This window comes from Castor canadensis, chromosome 13 (assembly GCF_047511655.1).
Source record: "Castor canadensis chromosome 13, mCasCan1.hap1v2, whole genome shotgun sequence".
Taxonomy (NCBI): domain Eukaryota; kingdom Metazoa; phylum Chordata; class Mammalia; order Rodentia; family Castoridae; genus Castor; species Castor canadensis.
This window is the reverse complement of record NC_133398.1, coordinates 106654108-106675394: the sequence shown is the minus strand read 5'-3', so window position 1 is coordinate 106675394 and position 21287 is coordinate 106654108. Positions and strand designations below refer to the sequence as shown.

General features: G+C 39.6%; 1 protein-coding gene across 5 annotated transcripts in view; it reads left to right on the top strand.

The window, feature by feature from the left end:
• The window catches only part of Spin1 (spindlin 1), a 65834-nt gene that overhangs the window by 10933 nt on the left and 33614 nt on the right, over positions 1–21287 (top strand). For 4 of the 5 annotated variants that reach the window (XM_074052426.1, XM_074052423.1, XM_074052427.1 and 1 more), the window contains exon 2: positions 18675–18883. In XM_074052426.1, coding sequence (XP_073908527.1) covers positions 18832–18883 — 52 coding nt within the window. In that variant the 5' untranslated portion in view covers positions 18675–18831. Of the gene's footprint in view, positions 1–14514; positions 14539–18674; positions 18884–21287 lie in introns of those variants that run through there. The other variant, XM_074052425.1, reaches the window with a different exon arrangement.

Here is a 21287-nt window from a genome sequence, read left to right as displayed (position 1 = left end):
GCAGGGCATTGGCACATGTACTTAACCCAAGAGGCAGACAGGCTCAGGGGCACCCAGAGGGAGAGGCAAGTCAGAAATGAGCATAGTGGTGTGTGCATGGCATGGCTGCTCCTTCTGTGTTCTCATCTGCTGCACAAGGCTCTGTTGTGGCCCACCCAAGCCAGATATGGGAAGGAAACTCTGGTGTATGTAGTTCAGCTCAGCCATGTCAAAACGATACAAAGCAGAATGGTGAGTTTAGGGTTGAAAATTCCCAGCTCAAGTTCACATAAGGGACCTGAATGGCTCCTTGACTGCCCTAAAAGACAGTGAAGATGGAATAGCTACTTTGTAGGTAAGGGCGTTGATTGGGAAGGAATGGAATCTTAAAAATGGGGGGGCAGGGCATATGATCAGAAGGAGTTGAGCTGGAGGCCTGGAGTGCTGCTGTGCCACCTTTGCCATAGAAGCAGCTTTCTCATTCCATGCTGGAGGAAATTCCATCTCCCTGTGCCCGAGACAGCTGCCACTCTCTTTTTAAGTAGTGGCTTTTTCCTCAGAACCTACCCCATTGTTTCTCTTTTGGACTTGTAATGAGGAAACTTAGGAGGGATGTATATTGCACTCTAAAAAATTGTATTGTCTTGCCACTATATAAACAGGAAGTTGGGGGGAATATTTGTGGGGGTGGATCTTAAAGGTGTGAGACAATTGTGGGAAGAACAGAAGGTTGGATTAGACAGAGTTTATTGACAAGGGCCCTCCCTCTAAGTAGAGGTCTGTTTTCATTGTTTTAGCTTGAAGTGTTAGGCCTCTAGCAGTTTGGTCCATTGAGATTTAAGATGCCACCAGAATTCCCTTGGCACACTGTCAAAGGAAGGAATCCAAGATTTAGACTAGAGAGATAGGCATGTTAGTGTGGATTTATCAGCCACACTGAGAGGATTCAGAGGTTATTCTTTAAATTGCAGCTGTAAGAAATAAATTTGAAAGGGGAACACCAATATTCTTGAAAGTCTGAAATCTGTCATGGGAACTGCTGCCTCTGAACTGAGATCTTAAATACAATGGGGATAATTGGTGCTTAGAGTTGCAGGGGGGTGGAAGTGGCTCCACCTACTCACCAAAGACATGGATGTGGTAATCAGAACAGTTTGACCTGTATCAGAACAATATTGGCTAGTTGATCATATCCCTAGTACTGAAATGAGGGAGCAGTGTACTAAAGTCTTAGTTTATATGTAGAAAAGCTCTAGAGCTTAGTGAATAGGAATGATTAAAATTTTTTTGAATGATCAAAAGGTTTTTTTATGTTGTTTTTTTAAAGGTATTACAGATCATGTGCAGGGCCTTGTGCATGAGGCACATACTCTTACCACTCAGCTACATCCCCAACTCCACGTTTTGGCCCTGAATTTGCAGGCTTGAATTAGCTCACAGAGCCACAACACTTTGGATAAAAGAGGGGAACCAGATCTACTCAGAAGACCTCCTTCCTTCTTCTTCCCTCCCTCCATCCCCCGCTTCCCCTTCCACAGAGATTTGAACTCAGTTTCAACACTTGCAAAGCAGGCACCGCTTGACCCATACATTCCCCCCACCAAGAAAATGCCCATTTTGCTTAGGTTATTTTGGAGATGGATCTCTCAAACTATTTGCCTCGGCTAGCCTTGAACTTCAATCCTCCCTATGTCACCCACCCAAGTAGTTAGGATTACAGGCATGAGCCACCAGCACTTGGCTCACATACTTTATCTTTAAAAATCCTCTAAAACAGTTCTAAATTACAGAAGGAAAAAGAAATCAGGAAACCTTTGGGATCTTTTGTTCAATTTCTTTGTCCCATATGTAGATTTTTTTTACTTGAGGGGATTTCCACTTGCAACAGGAAACAAGAAGAACCTTGTATGGAGTCTGGATCACTGGTAAATTCTGCTGATGAGCAGCCTGTACTCAGAGGCCTGAAGATTCAGGGAACAGTTTTTCTGAACTGCACCTGAGATGGCATAGCTAAGTAATGTGCTTACTGTTGTTTGTTTGGTCTTTGAGGTGGGATCTTGTTCTGTTGGCCAGACCTGTCTAGATCCTCCTGTCTTAGTCTCCCCAGTAGCTGAGACTACAGGTGTGAGCCATCGTACCTGGCTTTGTTAACAAATACTTTCTAAAGTAAGGATCATTTAAACCACTTTTCTCTCCCACTAATTCTCTTGAATTTGAGAATGCAGATGTTATTATCCTGGCTGGCTCTGTTGCCACCAGTTCCAGTTCCTTGTGCCCCACATCTTGTTCAGGGCCCACTTCATAATTCCCCCTCCCCCTTTTTTTTTTTGGACTACTGGGATTTGAGCTCAGCCTACATATTAAGCCATTTCAGCAGCCCTTTTATTGTGATGGTGTTTTTCAAGATAGGGTCTCCTGAACTATTTGCCCAGGGCAAAAAAAATGATCCTGAGTAGCTAGGATTACAGGCGTGAGCCACCTGTCCCTTCCCCCTCTTACTTCTCTCTCCTCCACTTCCCTTTAGTACTGGGGTTTGAACTAAGGGCTTCATACTTGCTGGGAAGGTACTCTACCACTTGAGCTACTCTGCCAGCCCCCTTTTTTGTGTTGGTTATATTGAAGATAGGGTCTTGTGAAGTATTTGCTTGGGATTTCAGGCGAGAGCCACTGCGTGTCCCCCTTCCCCCCTTCCTATTTTTTACTCAAAGTTTCTTCAGTAATTACTACCATTGATAACAATAGGCTATAAATGTATCAGAATTTTGCCTGATGGTTCAAGTAAGACAACATTGCTGATTACTTTGACAACAATTCCTGACTTGTTTCTAGTTGTGTAAACTTAAGAAAGATGCATACAGGTTTGTATATAATATCAATTGATTCACAGAAATGCCATTTATTCATATGTGTATACATTGTTTGGGCCATTTCTCCCCCCTACCCATCCCCTGCCCCCTCCCTTCCCCCCCACCTCACCCCCCTCACTTCCAGGTAGAACCTTTTCTACCCTCCTCTCCAGTTTTGTTGAAGAGAAGACATAAGCAATAATAAGAAAGATAGAGCGTTTTTGCTAGTTTGAGATAAGGATAGCTATACAGAGATTCCTAGCATTGCTTCCATGCATATGTGTGTTACAACCCGAATTGATTCACCTCTACCTGACCTCTTCACTACTTCCCAGTCACCTTCCCACAGTGACCTCCGTTGTTTTAAGGTTAATATATTAGTTCCTGTACAGTGGGCACATCAAACACTTTCAAGACCAAGTTTTTTGCATCTCAGATTCAGTGATCATACACTGATGATAGTTCTTATAATTTGCATTCTCGTCTGTATGCTGTCAACTCAATAGTTTGTTTTACGTCACACTAAGGCTGAATTCGAAAAGTTTGAGATGGGATTTGAGAGGTAGGGCAAAGGGGAGAAAGGATAGAAGAACAGAGAAATACAGTCACAAATACAAAGTACAGCAAATGGTGCAAGAGCACAATACAGTGATGTTGGATGAGATCATAGGATTTGGCAATATGAAAGTCATTGTTTAATGACATCGTGAGTCAAATTCCAGTTGAGTAGCACAAGGGAAGAATTGTTTTTGTTTAAGGGTAATGGAAATTGAACATAGTTTTAACCAAGGGAAGGAGTAGAAAAGGAGCTGAAATAAAAGAACAGTCTCCTCTAGTGCTTAAACAATGACTTAGTTGCCACCTCTCAACTCTGCGTGTCATTGTTATTTATGGAGAATTGACCTTGCTCTGCCTACCTGAGCAAGATTGATACTCTTAGTGGGTGGCAAGAAAGTACTGTAAGTAATCTAGATCAGCAGAGAAAGTGGGCAGGAAGTTGGGAGGACTGCCCACCTGCTCTGCCCCTCCACGTGAGTGAGCATGTTCTCTTCGAAAGGTGTCTTTTCTCTGTTGGAGTGTTTGTGCTCTCATTTTTTCATTCTCTGTAAATGTTAAGCCAATATTCTTTCATTTTGGACCTGCCTGATTTTTCTTTTCTTTTTTTTTATTGTTGTGCTGGGTGGGGGAAATTGTAGCATTTACAAAGGTTCTTACAGTGTGTCAGATATATCATACTTGAATTCACTTCATCCACTGTTGTTTTTTACCCCCTCCTCTGATTCCTGGAACAGTTTGAACAGATATCATTTTTGTATTTACATACATGTTTATACATTATTTGCACTATATTCATCCTCCTACCCCTTTCCCTACCATCCCCCGCCCCCCAAGAACCTGTTCAGCCCTCCTGTTCTCTGGTTTTGTAGAAGAAAAAACATAAAAGATACTAAGAGAAACATGGCATTTTTGCTAGTTTGAGATAAAGATACAGGGAGATTTCTTGTGTTGTCTCCATGCTTATATGTGTTATAACCCCAGTCGTTTCATTTCTACCAGTCCTCTTCACTACTCCCTAGTCTCCTTCTGGTATTGACCTTGGCCAGGTTAAGATTATTGTATTCCTATGCAGTGAGCACATCAGCCACATTCAAGTTTTGGTTTCCTTCCCCTGTCCTGTCTTCCTGTGCGTGGCCTCCCCTTACTGTGACCCATGTCCAGTAATATTGCTGCATTTGTTTTAGGTCTGTAATCTGCATATGGGGGAGAACATGTGGCTTTTGGTCTTCTGAGCCTGGCTAACTTCACTTAAGGTGATGTTTTTCAGTTCCATCCACTTACCTGCAAATGACATAATTTCATTCTTCTTTGTCTGGGTTTTCTTCTGAAAATTTTTTGATGTGTAGGTGGGGATGAAATTAGTAATTACAAAATATTTTGATCCAAAACACAGAATATAAACTCTGAGCTAACTAAGATCTTCAGGTTCTAGGGTGTTTGGTGTGTGTGTGCCCAAGTTCCTCTGCTCCAGTTTGGGTAGATGGGTACTAATGTTGGCAGCATTGTTTTTTTTATTGATGAACTTCACAGTATCAGTTTCTTGTAACATTCTTAGGTTGAGGTTTTACGTGCTTTGCTCTATGTTGGTAAATTGCCATTTTTGAAGTTAAATTTTTACAACATAGTTTTGTTTGTAACAGTGATCTATGCATAAGTAAAACTGGTTTTTAATTAATTGGGAGGGGCAGTACTGGGGCTTGAACTCAGGTCCTCAAGCTTGCTAGGCAGGCACTCTACCACTTGAGACACACCTACAGCCCCACTATTTCACTTTTCATGTAATAATTGCATCTACTGGGGCTGAAAGTATAACTCCTCTAAGTGTAGAGCACTTGCCTGGCATGTGCAAAGCCCAGCATTTGCTTCCCAACATCACAAAAAATTAAGAATGAAAAAATTACCTATGTACCATTCTCCTAGTTTAAAGTATGTTTTTGTAACTCCAATTCTGGCATCCCTGTGGGTTTGTTTTTCTTGTTTCTTTTTTATTTTATTTCTGTTGATAATGGGGTTTGAACTGAAGGCTTCACACTTGCTAGGCAAGCAGTCTACTGCTTGAGCCACTCCACCAGCCCTTTTTTTGTTGGTTGACTTTGAATCATGATCCTTCTGATCTTTGCCTTTTGAGTAGCTGGAATTACAGGTGTGAGCCACTAGCACCTGGCTTCTTGTTTCTTGTTTGTTACTTTCTGCTGGGTTTTACTTATTTTATCTTTTTGTAGGCACAGTTTGTGTGTTCACATTAATTTAGTAGATTACATCTTAAATATTGCTAGAATAATTTGGGATCTAGGATGATACTTCCAGGAAGGATTTATGCTTGCTTCTACTAGACATCTGAGGGAGTGGGCAGTCTGGGATCCTGTCCATTCAGTTGTGGGGTAAAGATAAGGAGAGTTTGTGCTATGCTTCTTAGAGCCTGTCTGCTTCTGTCTTCCACTAGCTCCCAAGTGGGCAGTTCAGGATTCCAACTCAAAGTGAGATGGGTTTAAGCAGTGTCTCTCCCCCATCTTCCTTTGGTAGTCTCTAGGTTGCAGTCCTATGTTTCCTAACCTTGTGAAGCTGTCAGCCTCAAGCTGTCCCTTAACACTTGGCAGATACCCTCTCATAAAAGCAGATCCTTGGCAGGATTTCCCTCTCTAGATCCTGCCTCTGTGATGTTGGACTATCTTTCAAGTTCTTTGACGTCTTCAAATATGTTTAGTATGGAAGTTTTCATTTGTGTACAAAAGTTGAGAAAATACTGCAAAAGAACCCACTTTATCCTTCCTTGTATATACATGTGACTGCAGCATACAAAAGGACAGCGCATATGGGCCTGTGTCCAGAGTTTTTAATTGGCGATTCATAACATCATCATTCTTAATTGAATTGTTAGCTAGAACTTGGACATGGTCTCTAGCTCCTTTTCCTAGCTGTTGGGCTTTTTGTCTCCAGGCTCAAAGCCCCAACTTTCTAATTCCTTACTTGGTCTATTTAGTGTGACCAGCCCTCTTCTGAATCACTTTGTTAGTATTAACTATTTGGGAACTCACTTTGAATCAGAGACATTCCTGTCTTTCTCAGGACATTTCAGGGACTTTCCAGGAACTGGGACAGAGGCCAGCCAAGTTCTTTGTATATATACAATATGTGTGTGCTATATATATATCTATATATATCTATATATGTATAGCAATATCTACATATATATATATATAGCAGTCACAGTTCTGTGTTCACAGTCATGGCAAAGGACCTGACCTAGAGTTGCTGCATAGCTGGTTAGTGCTGTGCCTCAGCTACTCATAAGTAACAGGTCCCTCTATGTTGTAGTGGCAGGTCTAGTAACTGTCGGCCTAGTAGTAGTTGATGAGTTAGGATATTAAGAGATGACAACAAATATAGTGGGTTGGGAAGATCTGTGACTTATGTTGTTAAGAAAGTGGTGCTACTGATAATACTGTGATTTGTTGCTTATCTTCATGGTGGGAAGAGGGTGCTGTATTTCAGAAGGAGGTAGGAAAAATGAAGATAGAGATTTTCTCCTATTTAAATCCATGGTCCTTGTGAATTTTGTCCATGGTTTAAGAGCTCAGTTATTAAAACTTGGTATTTAGCTGTTAGTGGTTTAAGCTCTTCAGTGATTTTGCTTAAATTGATAAAGAGTTTGGGGCTCTGAGGACCTTAAGATATCCACTTGGTACATATGATAGCTGGTTTTCCCAGATCTTAAATAACTGAGCATTGTAATTCCTTTACTAGAATTAAGGCATTCTTTTTTCTTTCTTGCAGTGTTGGGAATCAAACCCAGGGCTTTACACATGCAAAGCAAATATTCTGTCACTGATCTGCATCCTCAGTCCTGACTAGCCATGTTAATCTTTGAAACATTTCTAATTGGAATTTCTAATAACTTCTTTCAGATATCTAGGAAGGTTGTGAATTGATTTTTTTTTGTTGTTGTATTGGGGTACATTGTGACATTTACAAAAGTTCTTACAATATATCATAGTTTAATTCACCCCTTCTACCATTCTCCTTTATTCCCTCTTTCCCCAGAAGGTTGTGAATTATATTCCTAGTGGATTTTTTTTTCTAGAATTACAAAATGTAAAACTATTGAGACTTTTTTCTCTTCATTTTTTTGTTCAGGAATTTGCACTTGGTAGGCAGACACTATTGCTAAGTCATAACTCCAGTCCCAGTCCCCCCACTATATTGCCTAGGCAGACCCCAAACTCCTGGGGCCAAGTGTTCCTTCTGTCTCAGCCTCCCAAGCACTTGCCTTTTTGTGGTAAAACTTTTTTTATTGAAAAAATCAAAATGAACTGCAGATCATCTGTGTACTCACCATCCAGATTCAGAATTGCAAATGTTTTGCCACCTTTCCTCGCCTACTTTTAAAAATGACTCAGGAATAGGTTACATACTTTTAATCACCTCTTTGGTAAACCCCTGTGTTGCTATGGCCAGTTACTCTCCTTCCTCCACTGACTACCGCCCTAGACTTTTTTTTTCCTTTGGCAGTACTGTGGCTTGAACTCAGGGCCTCACACTTGGCTAGGCTTTGCTAAGCAGATGCGCTGTCCCTTGAGCCATTCCACCAGCACCCCCTCCCCCTAGACTTTTTTTTTAAATCATTTATTCATATGTGTATACATTGTTTGGGCCATTTTTCCCCCCTACCCATCCCCTGCCCCCTCCCTTCCCCCCTCCTCCCTCTCCCTCCTCACCCCCCTCGCTTCCAGGTAGAACCTGTTCTACCCTCCTCTCCAGTTTTGTTGAAGAGAAGACATAAGCAATAATAAGAAAGATAGAGCATTTTTGCTAGTTTGAGATAAGGATATCTATACAGAGAGATTCCTAGCATTGCTTCCATGCACATGTATGTTACAACCTGAATTGATTCACCTCTACCTGACCTCTTCACTACTTCCCAGTCACCTTCCCATAGTGACCTCTGTTTTAAGGTTAATATATTAGTTCCTGTACAGTGGGCACATCAAACTCTTTCACGTTTTGGGTTTCCTACCTTTCCTTATTCCTCCTGTATGTATTCTCTCCTTAGCATGTGACCCATGTTCACTAATATTACTGCATTTGTTTTAGCTCTAAAGTCCGCATATGAGGGCCTTCTGAGCCTGGCTAACTTTGCTTAAGATGATGTTCTCCAGTTGCATCCATTTAGTTGTGAATGACAAGATTTCATTCCTCTTCATGGCTGAGTTAACTTCCATTGTGTATAAATACCACATTTTCTTAATCCATTTGTCAGTGGTGGGGGCATCTTTGGTGTTTCCATAACTTGGCTATTGAGAATAGTGCTGCAGTAAACATGGGTGTGCAGGTGCCTCTGGAGTAACCTGAGTCACATTCCTTTGGATATATCCTTAGGAGTGGGATTGCTGGATCATATGGCAGATCTGTGTTTATTTTTTTAAGAAGCCTTCATATTGTTTTTCAGAGTGGTTGTACTAGTTTGCATTCCCACCAGCAGTGTTTTAGGGTTCCTCCCGCCCTCCCCCCGCAACATTTGTTGTTGGTGGTGCTTTTGATGATAGGTATTCTAACAGGGGTGAGGTGGAATCTAAGTGTGGTTTTAATTTGCATTTTTGGCCAGGGATGGTGAGCATTTTTTCATGTGTTTTTTTTTGCCATTTGGATTTCTTCTTTTGAAAAAGTTCTGTTTAGTTCAGTTGCCCATTTCTTTATTGGTTCATTGATTTTGGGGAAGTTTAGTTTTTTGAGCTCCCTATATAATCTGTTACCAGTGGTTTGTCTGATGTAAAGTTGGCAAATATTTTCTCCCATTCTGTGGGTGGTCTCTTCAGTTTAGAGACCATTTCTTTTGTTGTGCAGAAGCTTTTTAATTTCATGTAGTCCAATTTGTCCATCCTTTCTCTTAGTTGCTGGGTTGCTGTGGTTCTATTGAGTTTTCTGCAGGCAGATAACCACTTTCCCCAGCCACATTTGTCGAAGAGGCTGTCTATTTTCCATTGTATGTCTTTGGCGCCTTTGTCAAAAATAAGTTGGGTGTAGCTGTGTGGATTCATATCTGGGTCCTCTATTCTGTTCCACTGGTCTTCATATCTGTTTTGGTGCCAGTACCATGCTGTTTTTATTGCTATTGCTTTGTGATATAATTTAAAGTTGGGTATTGTGATACCTCCAACATTGCTCTTTTTGCTCAGTATTGCCTTGGCTGTTTGCTGTCTCTTGTGTCTCCAAATGAACTTTAAGGTAGATTTTTCAATCTCTGCGATGACAGTCATTGGGATTTTGATGGGAATTGCGTTAAATATGTAGGTTGCTTTTAGTAATACAGCCATTTTTACTATGTTGATTCTACCAATCCATGAGCACGGGAGATCTTTCCATCTTCTGTAGTCTTCCTCAATCTCTTTCTTCAGGAGTTTGTAATTCTCCTTGTAGAGGTCATTCACATCCTTTGTTAAATTTACTCCTAGGTATTTGATTTTTTTTTGAGGCTATTGTAAATGGAATTGTTTTCATATATTCTTTCTCAATTTATTCGTTGTTGGTGTATAGAAAAGCTAATGATTTTTGTAAGTTGAGTTTTGTATCCTGCCACATTGCTGAGGCTGTTTATGGTGTCTAGGAGTTTTTGGGTCTTTGAGGTATGGGATCATGTCATCTGCAAATAGGAATATTTTCGCTTTTTTTTTACCTATTATATTCCTTTTATTTCTTCTTGCCATATTGCTCTGGTTAGGAATTCCAGGACTGTGTTGAATAGGAGTGGGTATGGTGGGCACCCTTGTCTCATTCCTGATTTTAGGGGAAATGGTTTCAGCTTTTCTCCATTAAGTATGATGTTGACCATAGGTTTGTCATATATAGCCTATATAATGTTCAGGTACATTCCTTCTATTCTTAGTTTTCTTAGAGCTTTTATCATGAAGTGGTGTTGAGTCTTACTGAAGGCTTTTTCTGCATCTATTGAGATGATCAAATAGTTTTTGTCTTTGCTTCTGTTAATGTGCTGTATTACATTTACTGATTTACGTATGTTGAACCACCCCTTGCATTCCTGAGATGAAGCGGACTTGGTTGTGGTGAATGATCTTTCTGATATGTTGTTGGATTCAGTTTGCCATTATTTTATTGAGGATTTTTGCATCGATGTTTATTAAGAAGATTGGCCTACAGTTCTCCTTTTTGGCAGTGTCTTTGTCTGGTTTTGGAATGAGTATAATACTGGCTTCATAGAATGTGTTAGGCAATGTTCCTTCCCTTTCTTTTTCGTGGAAAAGTTTAAGGAGAGTTGGTATTAGTTCTTAAAGGTCTGATAGAATTCAGCAGAGAATCCAATAGGTCCTGGGCTTTTCTTTTTTGGGAGACTCTTTATTGCTGCTTTAATTTCATTTCATGTTATAGATCTATTTAGGTGGTTAATATCCTCTTGGTTCAATATTGGATGGTCATTAGTATCTAGAAATTTGTCCATTTCATCAAGATTTTCAATTTATTTGAATATAGGTTCTCAAAGTAGTCTCTGATTCCCTGGATTTCCGTGGTGTTTGTTGTTATCTCCCTTTTTGCGTTTCTGATTTTACTGATTTGGGTTTTTTCTCTCCTCATTTTAGTCAGGTTTGCCAGGGGTCTGGCAATCTTATTTTTTCAAAGAACCAGCTTTTTGTTTCACTCTTTGTATGGTTATTTTGGTGTGTATTTCATTAATTTTGGCCCTTATTTTTATTATTTCTCTCCTGCTTGTTTTGAGTTTTGCTTGTTCTTGTTTTTCTAGGAGTTTGAGATGTAGTATTAGGTCATTGATTTGAGATCTTTCTGTCCTTTTAATATATGCAGTCATGGCTATAAACTTTCCTCTTATGACTGCCTTTGCTGTGTCCCATAGGTTCTTGTAGGTTGTGTTTTCATTTTTATTAACTTCCAGGAACCTTTTAATTTCCTCTTTTATTTCATCAATGACCCACTGATCATTAAGCAATGTGTTATTCAGCTTCCAGTTGTTTGCGTATTTTCTGCTGTTGTTTTTGTTGTTGAGTTTTAGTTCTAATGCATTGTGATCAGATAGAATGTAGGGGATTATTTCTCTTTTCTTATATTTGCTGAGGCTTGCTTTGTGCCCTAAGATATGATCAATTTTGGAGAAAGTACCATGGGCTGCCTAGAAGAATGTATATTGTGCAGATGTTGGATGAAATATTCTGTAGACATCAGCTTGGTCCATTTGATCTAGGGTATGATTTAGTTCTAGAATTTCTTGATTGATTTTTTGTTTGGATAACCTATATATTGGTGATAGCCCCCCCACCACCAGACTTTTTAATAGATGCTTTCTACATACAGAAAATTGAAACTATAGCTGAGTGAGTCAAGCCACACACCCTCCATAAAGATTCATTTGTTAACTAGCTGTACAAAGTACGATTGTTTATCGAACCATTTGAAAGTTGCATTAAATTGCAGACATTATGACATTTCCTAACATAAGGAGACTTTTTTTGCATCACATATTTAAGAAAATTAATTATTCCTTCTCTAATAACTATAAATGTGACTAGTCCCTATAGTCACATTTTAGCCATGCACCCTTTTGCATGTAATTGTTTGCAATAATATACATTCCTCCCACCATGCTATAGTTAGATTCATTTTCTCTCAACACAAAACACTTCTGTGATCAAGTTTTTGTTTTTTTTTTTTTTCCCTCCGCTCCCTGCAACACCAACCAGTTGTCTGTTTCTTTGTGGATAACAACTGATTGTCTTAACATTTAATTCAGTTCTGACACTGTCTACCTATAAACATCATTAGATCCCACAAGATCACTCTACTTCTGTGTCACTCACAAATCCAGGTCGTTCTGTGTTTCTGACCCACTGGATATAAATTAGGGATTCCCAAGACCTACCTTCCAAGTCTAATAATTTGCTAGAATGGCTCAGAGAACTCCAGAAAAGTTCTGGAGTTACATGCTAGATTATTGTTTTATTACAAAGGCTCCATACCCTCTCTAGGCACTTCCATGTGCTCACCTAGTTGGAAGCTCTCTGAACCGAAAGCTCTCTGTATAGGTTGTTTAAGGGTTTTATTGAGACCTTATTACTTTCCTAAGTCATGGGCACATCATTGGCCCTTTTCCCCTCTCTGGGTGTTTGGTGCTGAATGTTCCAAACCTCTAGTCCTGGTAGTTGGTTCTCCTGGTGACCAGCATCCATCCTGAAGCTATTCAGGGAGTTCTTAGCCCATCAATTATATCATTAGCAAAAAGACACCACTTACATATTCTAGGGTTTGGGGAGTTGTACATCACACCTGTTGAACCTTGTGACACCAGTTTTAAAACAACTTGTTGATAGCCCAAACTTCAGTTTATACTTGCTGGTTTTTAATTGTATGCTTATATACTTTTTCATGGGTGATTCTGGTGTTAAGATTTTAAGATTTACTGTTTTTGTTTAAACAGTTACAGAAATGTATTTTCTTTGTATAAATAGCGTTATTAGTAGCAGTTGACAACAGATCTTTGATATGTAGCTTTACTTCATGCTAACTTCATAAGTTATACTGCTTTTATATCAGAAAATTTGAAATACTCATTGTTTTGGAGACAAAATACATTGTCATTGATTTTGTGGTACCCTATCCTTTATGGGAGCAGTTCGTGGTTATTTTTAAAATAGGAAACTTATTTCAGCAGCTCTACTTGGAGTTTTGAAGTGTGAATGACCTTGATTGACCCAGTTATTGTAAATTCTGTGCTGCCTTTTTTGTTTGGCTTTGGTCGTACTGGGTTTGAACTCAGGACCTCACACTTGCTAGACAGGTGCTCTACCACTTGAACCACTCCATCAGCCCTTTTTTGTATTGAATTTTTGAGATAGAGTCTGCTGAACTATTTTGCCCAGGTCTGGCTTTGAACTGTGATCCTCCTGATCTCTGCCTCCTCATGGCATGAGCCACCAGCACCAGCTGACCCTTACACAGAAAGGTAGGTCAGCCGGGTGCTGGTGGCTCAGGCCTGAAATCCCAGCTGCCCAACTTTTTATTACGGAAATTTTTGAACTGAAACACAAGTTCAAAGAATAATACTAGTTAGCATTTATGTGCCCTTCACCTAGTTTAATAATGTTTTGGCATATTCACTTTATTCCTTGTGCATGTATCATTTTCATTCTGAGTCATTTCACATTAGCTTGTAAATGATCATGAGTCGAGTTCTGTAGACATTTCAGTATGCATTTCCTGAGAGTAGGTATATTCTCATGATAACCAATGTCCTTGTTGTGCTTTTAAAGTTTAATAATTCCATAATGTCTAATATTTAGTCCGTATTTTCCCAATTGTTTTTTATACCCTGCCAACCCATCTGTTGAGTTTACTCATTGCATTTGATTGGGTCTTTTTAGCTCCTCTCTCTCTTACCTGTTTTCTTTTCATTTGCAGTGCTGGGGATCGAACTTGGCCTTATGCTTGTCAGGCAAACGCTCTACCATTGAGCTAAATCCCCAAGCCCCATTCCCCCGCTTTTTAATCTAAAGTGTGTCTGCCTTTTTTTTTTTTAAATGAGTATGGCTCATTTATCATGTATAAACTTCCTCTTTTATGAATTTGTCCATTTCATCATTGTGTTGACCAGATTTAGGTAAAATTTTCTTGTGTTTTTGAGACAGGATCTTTATGTAGCCCAGGCTGGCCATGAACTCATCTTCTTATCTCCGTCTCAGGAATTCTGGGATTTCGTGGGGAGAGGGTGTAATGACATGCCACATGTATCCTTGGCATAGGTAAAATACTCAGCATTATATCAGGAAGCTGATAAAGTGAGCTTGACTCCCTGTTAGTGGTGTTAACTTGATATCCCAGTAAGGAGAAGCCAGTTCTCTCCATTGTAAAGCAACACTTTGCCCTTCATAGTTTGCAAGCAGCCTATTCTAGCCACCTTTCACCATATGGTTTTGCATTTTTTAAAATAAAATTTTTATTAGGATATATTTTTTGTAGGGGGGATTCAAAGTGACAATTTCAATTAGACTTAAATTGTACATTATCTACATTGCCCTTATCATCTCTCCCCCTCACCCATGGTTTTGCATTTTTTATGAATCTGAGAATAAGCTGTCTCTGTCTCTTTTTGAACCCAGGACCTCACATGCTAAGCACTGCTACTGAAGTATACCCCCAGGTACTGGTCTTTATTTTTTATGGTCTTGTGATTAAACTTCACTTGATACAATTTTCCATAGCACTTGGGAAGAAAGTATAATTTCCACTGTCCTAAAAACAATGAGATTTTGCTATCAGCATTTAATGTCTTTTTTATTTTGGCAGCACTGGAGCTTGAACTTAGGGTGTCACACTTGCTAGGCTGGTTCTCTTACCGCTTGAGCCACTCTACTACTCCTTTTCTGTCAGTATTTAAAATTTAAAAATTCCCTCAGTTCAGAAAAACTAGGGGTTTATTAATTAGCACTGTTTTCCTTTTGACCTGCCTCTGCATTTCCTCCTGGTTTTAACAGGAGTTGAGATAAGATTAAACTATTAATTGTAACTCAAGAAAATGGGGAAGAAATTTTGCATTGTTATATTTATTGTTCAAAGTCACCTTGCTTTTCTTCTCCCACTGCAACTCTTTCCAATTTCTGCTTATTTAATTTGGGATAAATCGATGTAGTTTTGTAAAGAACAGCAGGAAAAAAAGAGGGTGAAGTCTTGGGATAATTTTCTAAAGTTGGGAAATACATCGTTTAATGTATGCTGATGAAAATATTTTATTGGTGAGAGATGTGCAAAAGACAAGGATGGGATTGGTTAAACAAGTGGCAGGGCTGAATTTACATGACTCAGGAATTAATCTGTAGTACTGGAGCAAAGGGTCACTCTGGTGGTGGGACGGTCAGTAGTTCTGTTGTTTCTGTTTTCCTCGCTAGCTAACAGCAAGCCTGTCTGCTGAGAGTATGACTAGTATTGCTGGACTCTTACTTGAGATACAGGGTGATAAATTTGAAGTGAAATTTTACATGTTTCTCATTCATTTTTAGTGTTTTAGTTGCAAGCACAGTAGAAGAGAGCTGGGTTAGATCTTTGCCAGCAACAGTGATGGAGGAAAAAAGTGGGAAATTGAGCACAGCAGGAAGTAACCATTGTGGTTGTGATAGATTATTCCAGGAATCTGAGTCAGGGATAAGGCACTTAAGTCCTTCAGGGACATAACTTTTTTTCCAATAGAAAAAGGGAAAGCCATAGATTGGTTGTGTTAAATCAAAATTTAAAAACCAAGAGATCTCTGAAATAAAGTGTTTGCAGAGACTAGTCCTGGACAAATTGTCTTCAGCCACTAGCATTATGGCCATATAGCAGTTGGAAAATATCCACCAGATGTAAGAAGCCAGTGTGTTTTTATTTTGAAAGTATGTGGAGAAGAAAGTATAAATTGTTTACAGTAGACCTACATTGGCTGTACATCAGAGGGTCCAGAAAACATGAAGTGGCCAGCATCCTGGGATAGGATGATTCCCCTAAGAAGCGCTTGTTGTTTCCTGGTTGGTTGGTTCTGCAAGCGGAATGTGATGTTGCTGTAACAGCTAATCTTCAGCATACAGGAAAGAAATGTGGAGCAGTTTTTTTTTTTTTCTTTGTTGGTTAGCCCAAAGCTGTCAATGTAAGAAAATTTTCCCTTATCTCTTCCTTTCCTTCATCCTCTTCCCTGTAACTTAGGACATATCAAAATCCTTCGCATCAGTTGCATCAAAGAATTGTTGAGTGGGAAGATTAGTGTAAGAAATCGGAATGATCAGAGGTGGTTTTGAGTGTGGGACACTTGAAGTAAAGATATTATTGGAGGTGCTGCAGTTACTAGTGACTAAAAAGGTCTAATTTGTGACAGTGGATGTGACAGTGGAAATAGGCAACTCAAGTGTGGCAGGTAGTTTGAAGGGAGGATGTCTAAAAGTCCAGGGGACAGTGTTGAATATGTATGGATGTTGCGGTTGCCAAGAATGTTAATGGGAGTCTTGGTGGAAAAGAAATAAACTAGGTATCGAAGTCAATAAATGTGTGCAGATGACTAGAAGGTCACCTATTAGGTGAGGGCTGTACCAGAAAAGGAATAGTAGTTAGTACTAGTGTGTGTCATGGAGATTCATGTAGGAGAACTTGTGTAAGGATATGCAGTGAGAAATGTAAGCAACCACTGTTAACACGGAGCTGTAGGTGGGGAGGGGCCTGTGATGGTGGTAGACAACATGTTACTCTTGCAAAAACATTTTGCAAGATCTGGAGAGATTTGGGCAGGAAAGGAAAAGAGGTGATAAGGGTCTCATTGGATAATGTTAGTGTGGGAACAGGGCTGAACGAGGCAGGCTGAGAAGTTTTAAGTTTGTGGCACTGAACCAGTTAATGAGAATTTGGGGAGACTTACTGTCCTGGGAGGACAGGTTCTTGGAGAAAGGTGGGTAACCAGCCAGTTGTCCTTGGTAGCCTTCATCATAGGCATGCACTCTGTTGGTGGGTAGGATGGGGAAGCAGGTTGGGTGTAGCTCTTATGCCTTCAGAAACACTGGAGCCCTTGCTTAAACCTCACACTGGCAAGTGCTGCCTCTAGAATGGGTGCTCTTCCTGTGTTTTCATCTATACTACTTATTGTTGTTTGACATAGAGTTTATTTTGCTTTTTTAAAACCATGCTGGAAGTTGAGGCCAGGGCTTTGCATCTGCCAGGCAAGCTGTCCAGTACTGGGCCACATCATCAACCCTGCTTTCTTATTTGTTTACGGTTTACTATCTTCCCTCCAACCTAAGTTTCCAACACTAAGCACTTAGTGGATATTTGTTGAATTAATTATAAAACCATTGATTTTTAATCTATTTTTATTCAATGATTTTTAAAAAGGCTTATGTATTTTAGTACGGTTATGTTTTCGAGATAGGTTATCGATAAATTGCTTAGGCTGACCTCAACTTCCTGGACTCAACTCTTCTAACTAACTCAGCCTTTGAAACTTCAGGGACACTGCAACTCCTGGTTAGTTCAGAACTTTTACCTTTAAAAAAAAAAAAAAAAAAAAAACCTAAACTGAGCCAGGTGCTGGTTGTTCACCGGGAGGCAGAGACCAGTTTGGTCAAGGTTTGAAGCCAGGCCTGGCAAATAGTTCAAGAGAGCCTATCTTGAAACAAACCATCATAAAAAAGAGCTAGTGGAGTGGGTTAAATGGTAGAGTGCCTGCCTAGCAAACATGAGGCCCTGAGTTCAAATCCCAGCAATCCCACCCCCCCAAAAAAGTTAAACTGATTTCTCTCTCCTTCATTAGACATTTTAATCATTTTAATGATTTTTTATTATACTTTAGGTTTTTAATTAGGCATTGTGTAATTTTGTAACTTGTGAAAGATAAACAAATTATGGGCATTTACACAAAGGCTGGGAGCTGTGGTATGAAGCATCTTCCCCACAAGGAATAAGCCCTCAGTTGAAACCCCAGTACTGTCTAAAAAAAAAAAAGATTAATACATGAGAGCCAGATACACGCAATGAAATCCTCCCCCAACAGTATTGGGGTTTGAACTTAGGGCGTCCACACTTGCTAGGCAGGTGTTCTGCCACTTGAGTCATTCCGCCTGCCCTCTTTCAATGAAATTTGTAGGTTTTTGGTGTGTATCGTATGAGAAATATATAAGAAAATATGTTTCATTATGTGGGCTATAAATTTCTGGAGCCAAGTTTAGTCTAAATGATAAAGCTGCTTTCATAAAATGACTTAATGTCTGTATGGGTGATGAAGTTTCTTTGATGTTCTCTGAAATTACTGGACTCTTTCCTTTAGTTTCTGCAAGCTTGGGAACAGAAAGAGAAAAGTGAAGCTTTGTTGGCTGTAATCCTTTCTCCTGTCTTTCACCCAGCTGTGCATCCCTCAGTGACCGCACACCCACACGCTGCTGTTGCTTGCTTTTGCACTCTGGCTTGTGGTTTAGTCTGGCGATGGGCTGTGCTAAACTAAACCTTTTCTGAAATCCCATCACCTACCTTTTGTGATTTCTAGCAGCAGAATGCATTAGGATATATTGGGAAATGTTTCAGTTGTCTCTGAATAACTTGGGTCTCGAAGATGTTCTTGGCTTCCTCTTTTAAAAGGTATGTTGCCTTATACCCTAACGCTTTGTCCAGTTTTAGGAATCCAGGTTGTAGGAAATACAGTTAATTGCTTTGAGGAAAAAGTACATTTTACTAATAAATAGTTTTATACATTTTATGTTATATTTAGTGACTCTTTAGGCATATTGCTGTCTTGATGCTCTAGTAATGAACTAATTCACTATTTTACAGAGTGCTTGTGATTCCACGTATTTTTGCTGAACTTGTAAAAAAGACACTTGGATGGTGGATTAACAAGAACACTGACATTCCGTGGAAAGTTTCAAATTGGAGAATATTGAATTTTCACCCTAGCAAGCAGCTCTGCTGCTCACGTAAATACAGATGAATGAAGACCCCATTCGGAAAGACACCTGGCCAGCGGTCCAGAGCTGATGCAGGTAAGCAGCTCAGCTCTGCATGTTTTAGTGTAATGAGCTTTTTGAAACAGATGCTTTCACATTATGTACCCCCAGAATACGTAGTGGTTTGCTATACTTGAAGCTTTGTGATTTCCAGTGTTTCTTGAAAAGGGGGGAATCACAGTAAATCCCTTTTTCTATATATCTTAGCAACTTACAGATACTTTGTATATTTAGCAAGTAAATTGTAAATATAAATAAAATTTATTTATAAAAGTACCTGTTTAATAGGAATATAATAAAATCAAGAATTTTTTTTTTTTTTTTTTTTTGGTGGTATTGGGGTTTGAACTCAGGGCCTCTCATTTGCTAGGCAGGTACTCACACTTGAGCCACTTTACCAGTCCTTTTTTTATGTTGGGTATTTTCAAGACAGGGTCTTGTGAACTATTTGTCTGGGCTGGTTTTGAACCTGGAACCTCCTGATCCCTGCCTCCCGCCCAAGTTGCTAGGATTGCAGATATGAACCACCGGCACTTGGTGATACTGAGCAGTTTTAAGGAAGAAAGATAAACTCAGTTTTTAGCGTATTTGAAGGGCTTTTACTGGTATTGATATGGAATGAATATCTAAGAGGAAATACATTAACTCTTGTTTGTGGTACACAACTAATACAAGAATAGACATTTAGATTTTACCTGAATTTTACCCTTCCCCAAAGATAAAATCTTGCAGGATACATTATAAAACAGATAGGTGATAACCTTCTGTGGTACTCAACTTCCTCCTCCATTTCAAATACGCATTTGAACATTGAGAAGTCAGTGATAAAATTGTCACGTTCTCAGATTCTGCCAGCATAATTATTATAGATCTGTTACTATGTGAGTTCAGAGCTGTTACATTTTTATTTACTAGAAAAGTCACAAAGCCTCAGATTTCCGAGGAACTTCTTTTTGTTCCTCTTTTATAAAGATTTAAATGTTTAGATTTGTTTTTTATTTTTGCATTACTGGCATTTGAACTGAGGATCTCACACTTGCTAGGCAGCATTCTGATTTGAGCAACTTTGCCAGCCCCTTTTTTGTGTGCGTGTTGGTTATTTTCGAGATAGGGTCTCACAAGCTATTTGCCCAGGCTCGCTTTGAATCTCCATCCTCCTGATCTCTGCCTGCTGAGTAGCTGTGATTATAGGCGTGAGCACCCAGCTTCGGGTTTTACTGCTGTTTTTTTTTTTTCTTGCCAGTATGGGGGTTTGAACTCAGGGCTTCACGCTTACTAGGCATGCACTTTACCAGTTGAGCCAACCCACCAGCCCAACCCACCAGCCCGTCATTTTTTTAAGTCCTCCCTTTGTTAGGAAGAAGACTTGCCAATCAAGTGATAGAAGTAACTGAATCTCAGCCAAGAGGTTCCCCACCCCCCAAAGGGAGAGATTGTTAATCCCAATAAGTACTTTGATCTCATGTTTTCTTATCCTTTACTATTTCTTATAGCATATGGCATAGAGCTAAAGGCAAAGAGAGACCTATGCATTATAGTTGTTCTGTTGTTAGCTATTACTGCATAACAGTCCATGATGTTACTTCTTTTTTTCCCCCCTACTGTTGGGTAGTTAAGGAGAGGATAGGGTGATTAATGTGCTTTTTATCCCCTAGTCTCATACAATCAGCACAACACAATACCTCAAGTCATCAAAATGTTGGAGGGGAAAGTATTTCTTCCCACCAGCAACCTAGTGATTCTACAGTACATACCAGCTGGGCACCCTCCACTTCAATTCTTTTTTTCTTTTTTTGATCTCTTTCTTTTTGCGATACTAGGGGTTACACTCAGGGTCTTTTACACTACCTGGAAATAGTGTCAGAACGGGCTGTAAATTTTTCCACAACTCCGTTCTCAAAACTCAGGAAGCGCTAATGCTTACCTGCTTGTTATAAAGTATGTTACAAAGGATACAGCTTTGCATAGGGTAAGATATGTAGGAAGGGGCACAGAACTTCCATGCCCTCACCACCCTAAACCATCCTGCAGACACCTTCAGATTCTAAGCAATTAGGGATCTCTCCAAATTTAACTGTGTTGGATTTTTATGGAGATTCTCATTGTGAAGACATGATTGATTATATCATTGATCATTTGTGATGAGATTAACTTTTATCCCATTCTTTCTAGAGGAGAGTGGGGCTCAAAGTTCTAACCCTCACATTCTGTATTGGTCTTTCCATTGACAAGTCTCCCATCCTGAAGTCCCATCCAGCTTCTAGTCATTTCCTTAATATACAGAAGATAGTTTTACCACCTTAGAGATTCCGTAGTTTCTAGGAGTTATGTATCTGGAAACAGGATGACCAAATACATATTTCACAACATTACCATAGTATATCCTGATTTGGGAAGATTGCTGATCCCGTGATCAGTATTGTTTATAAAGTTAAGGTTT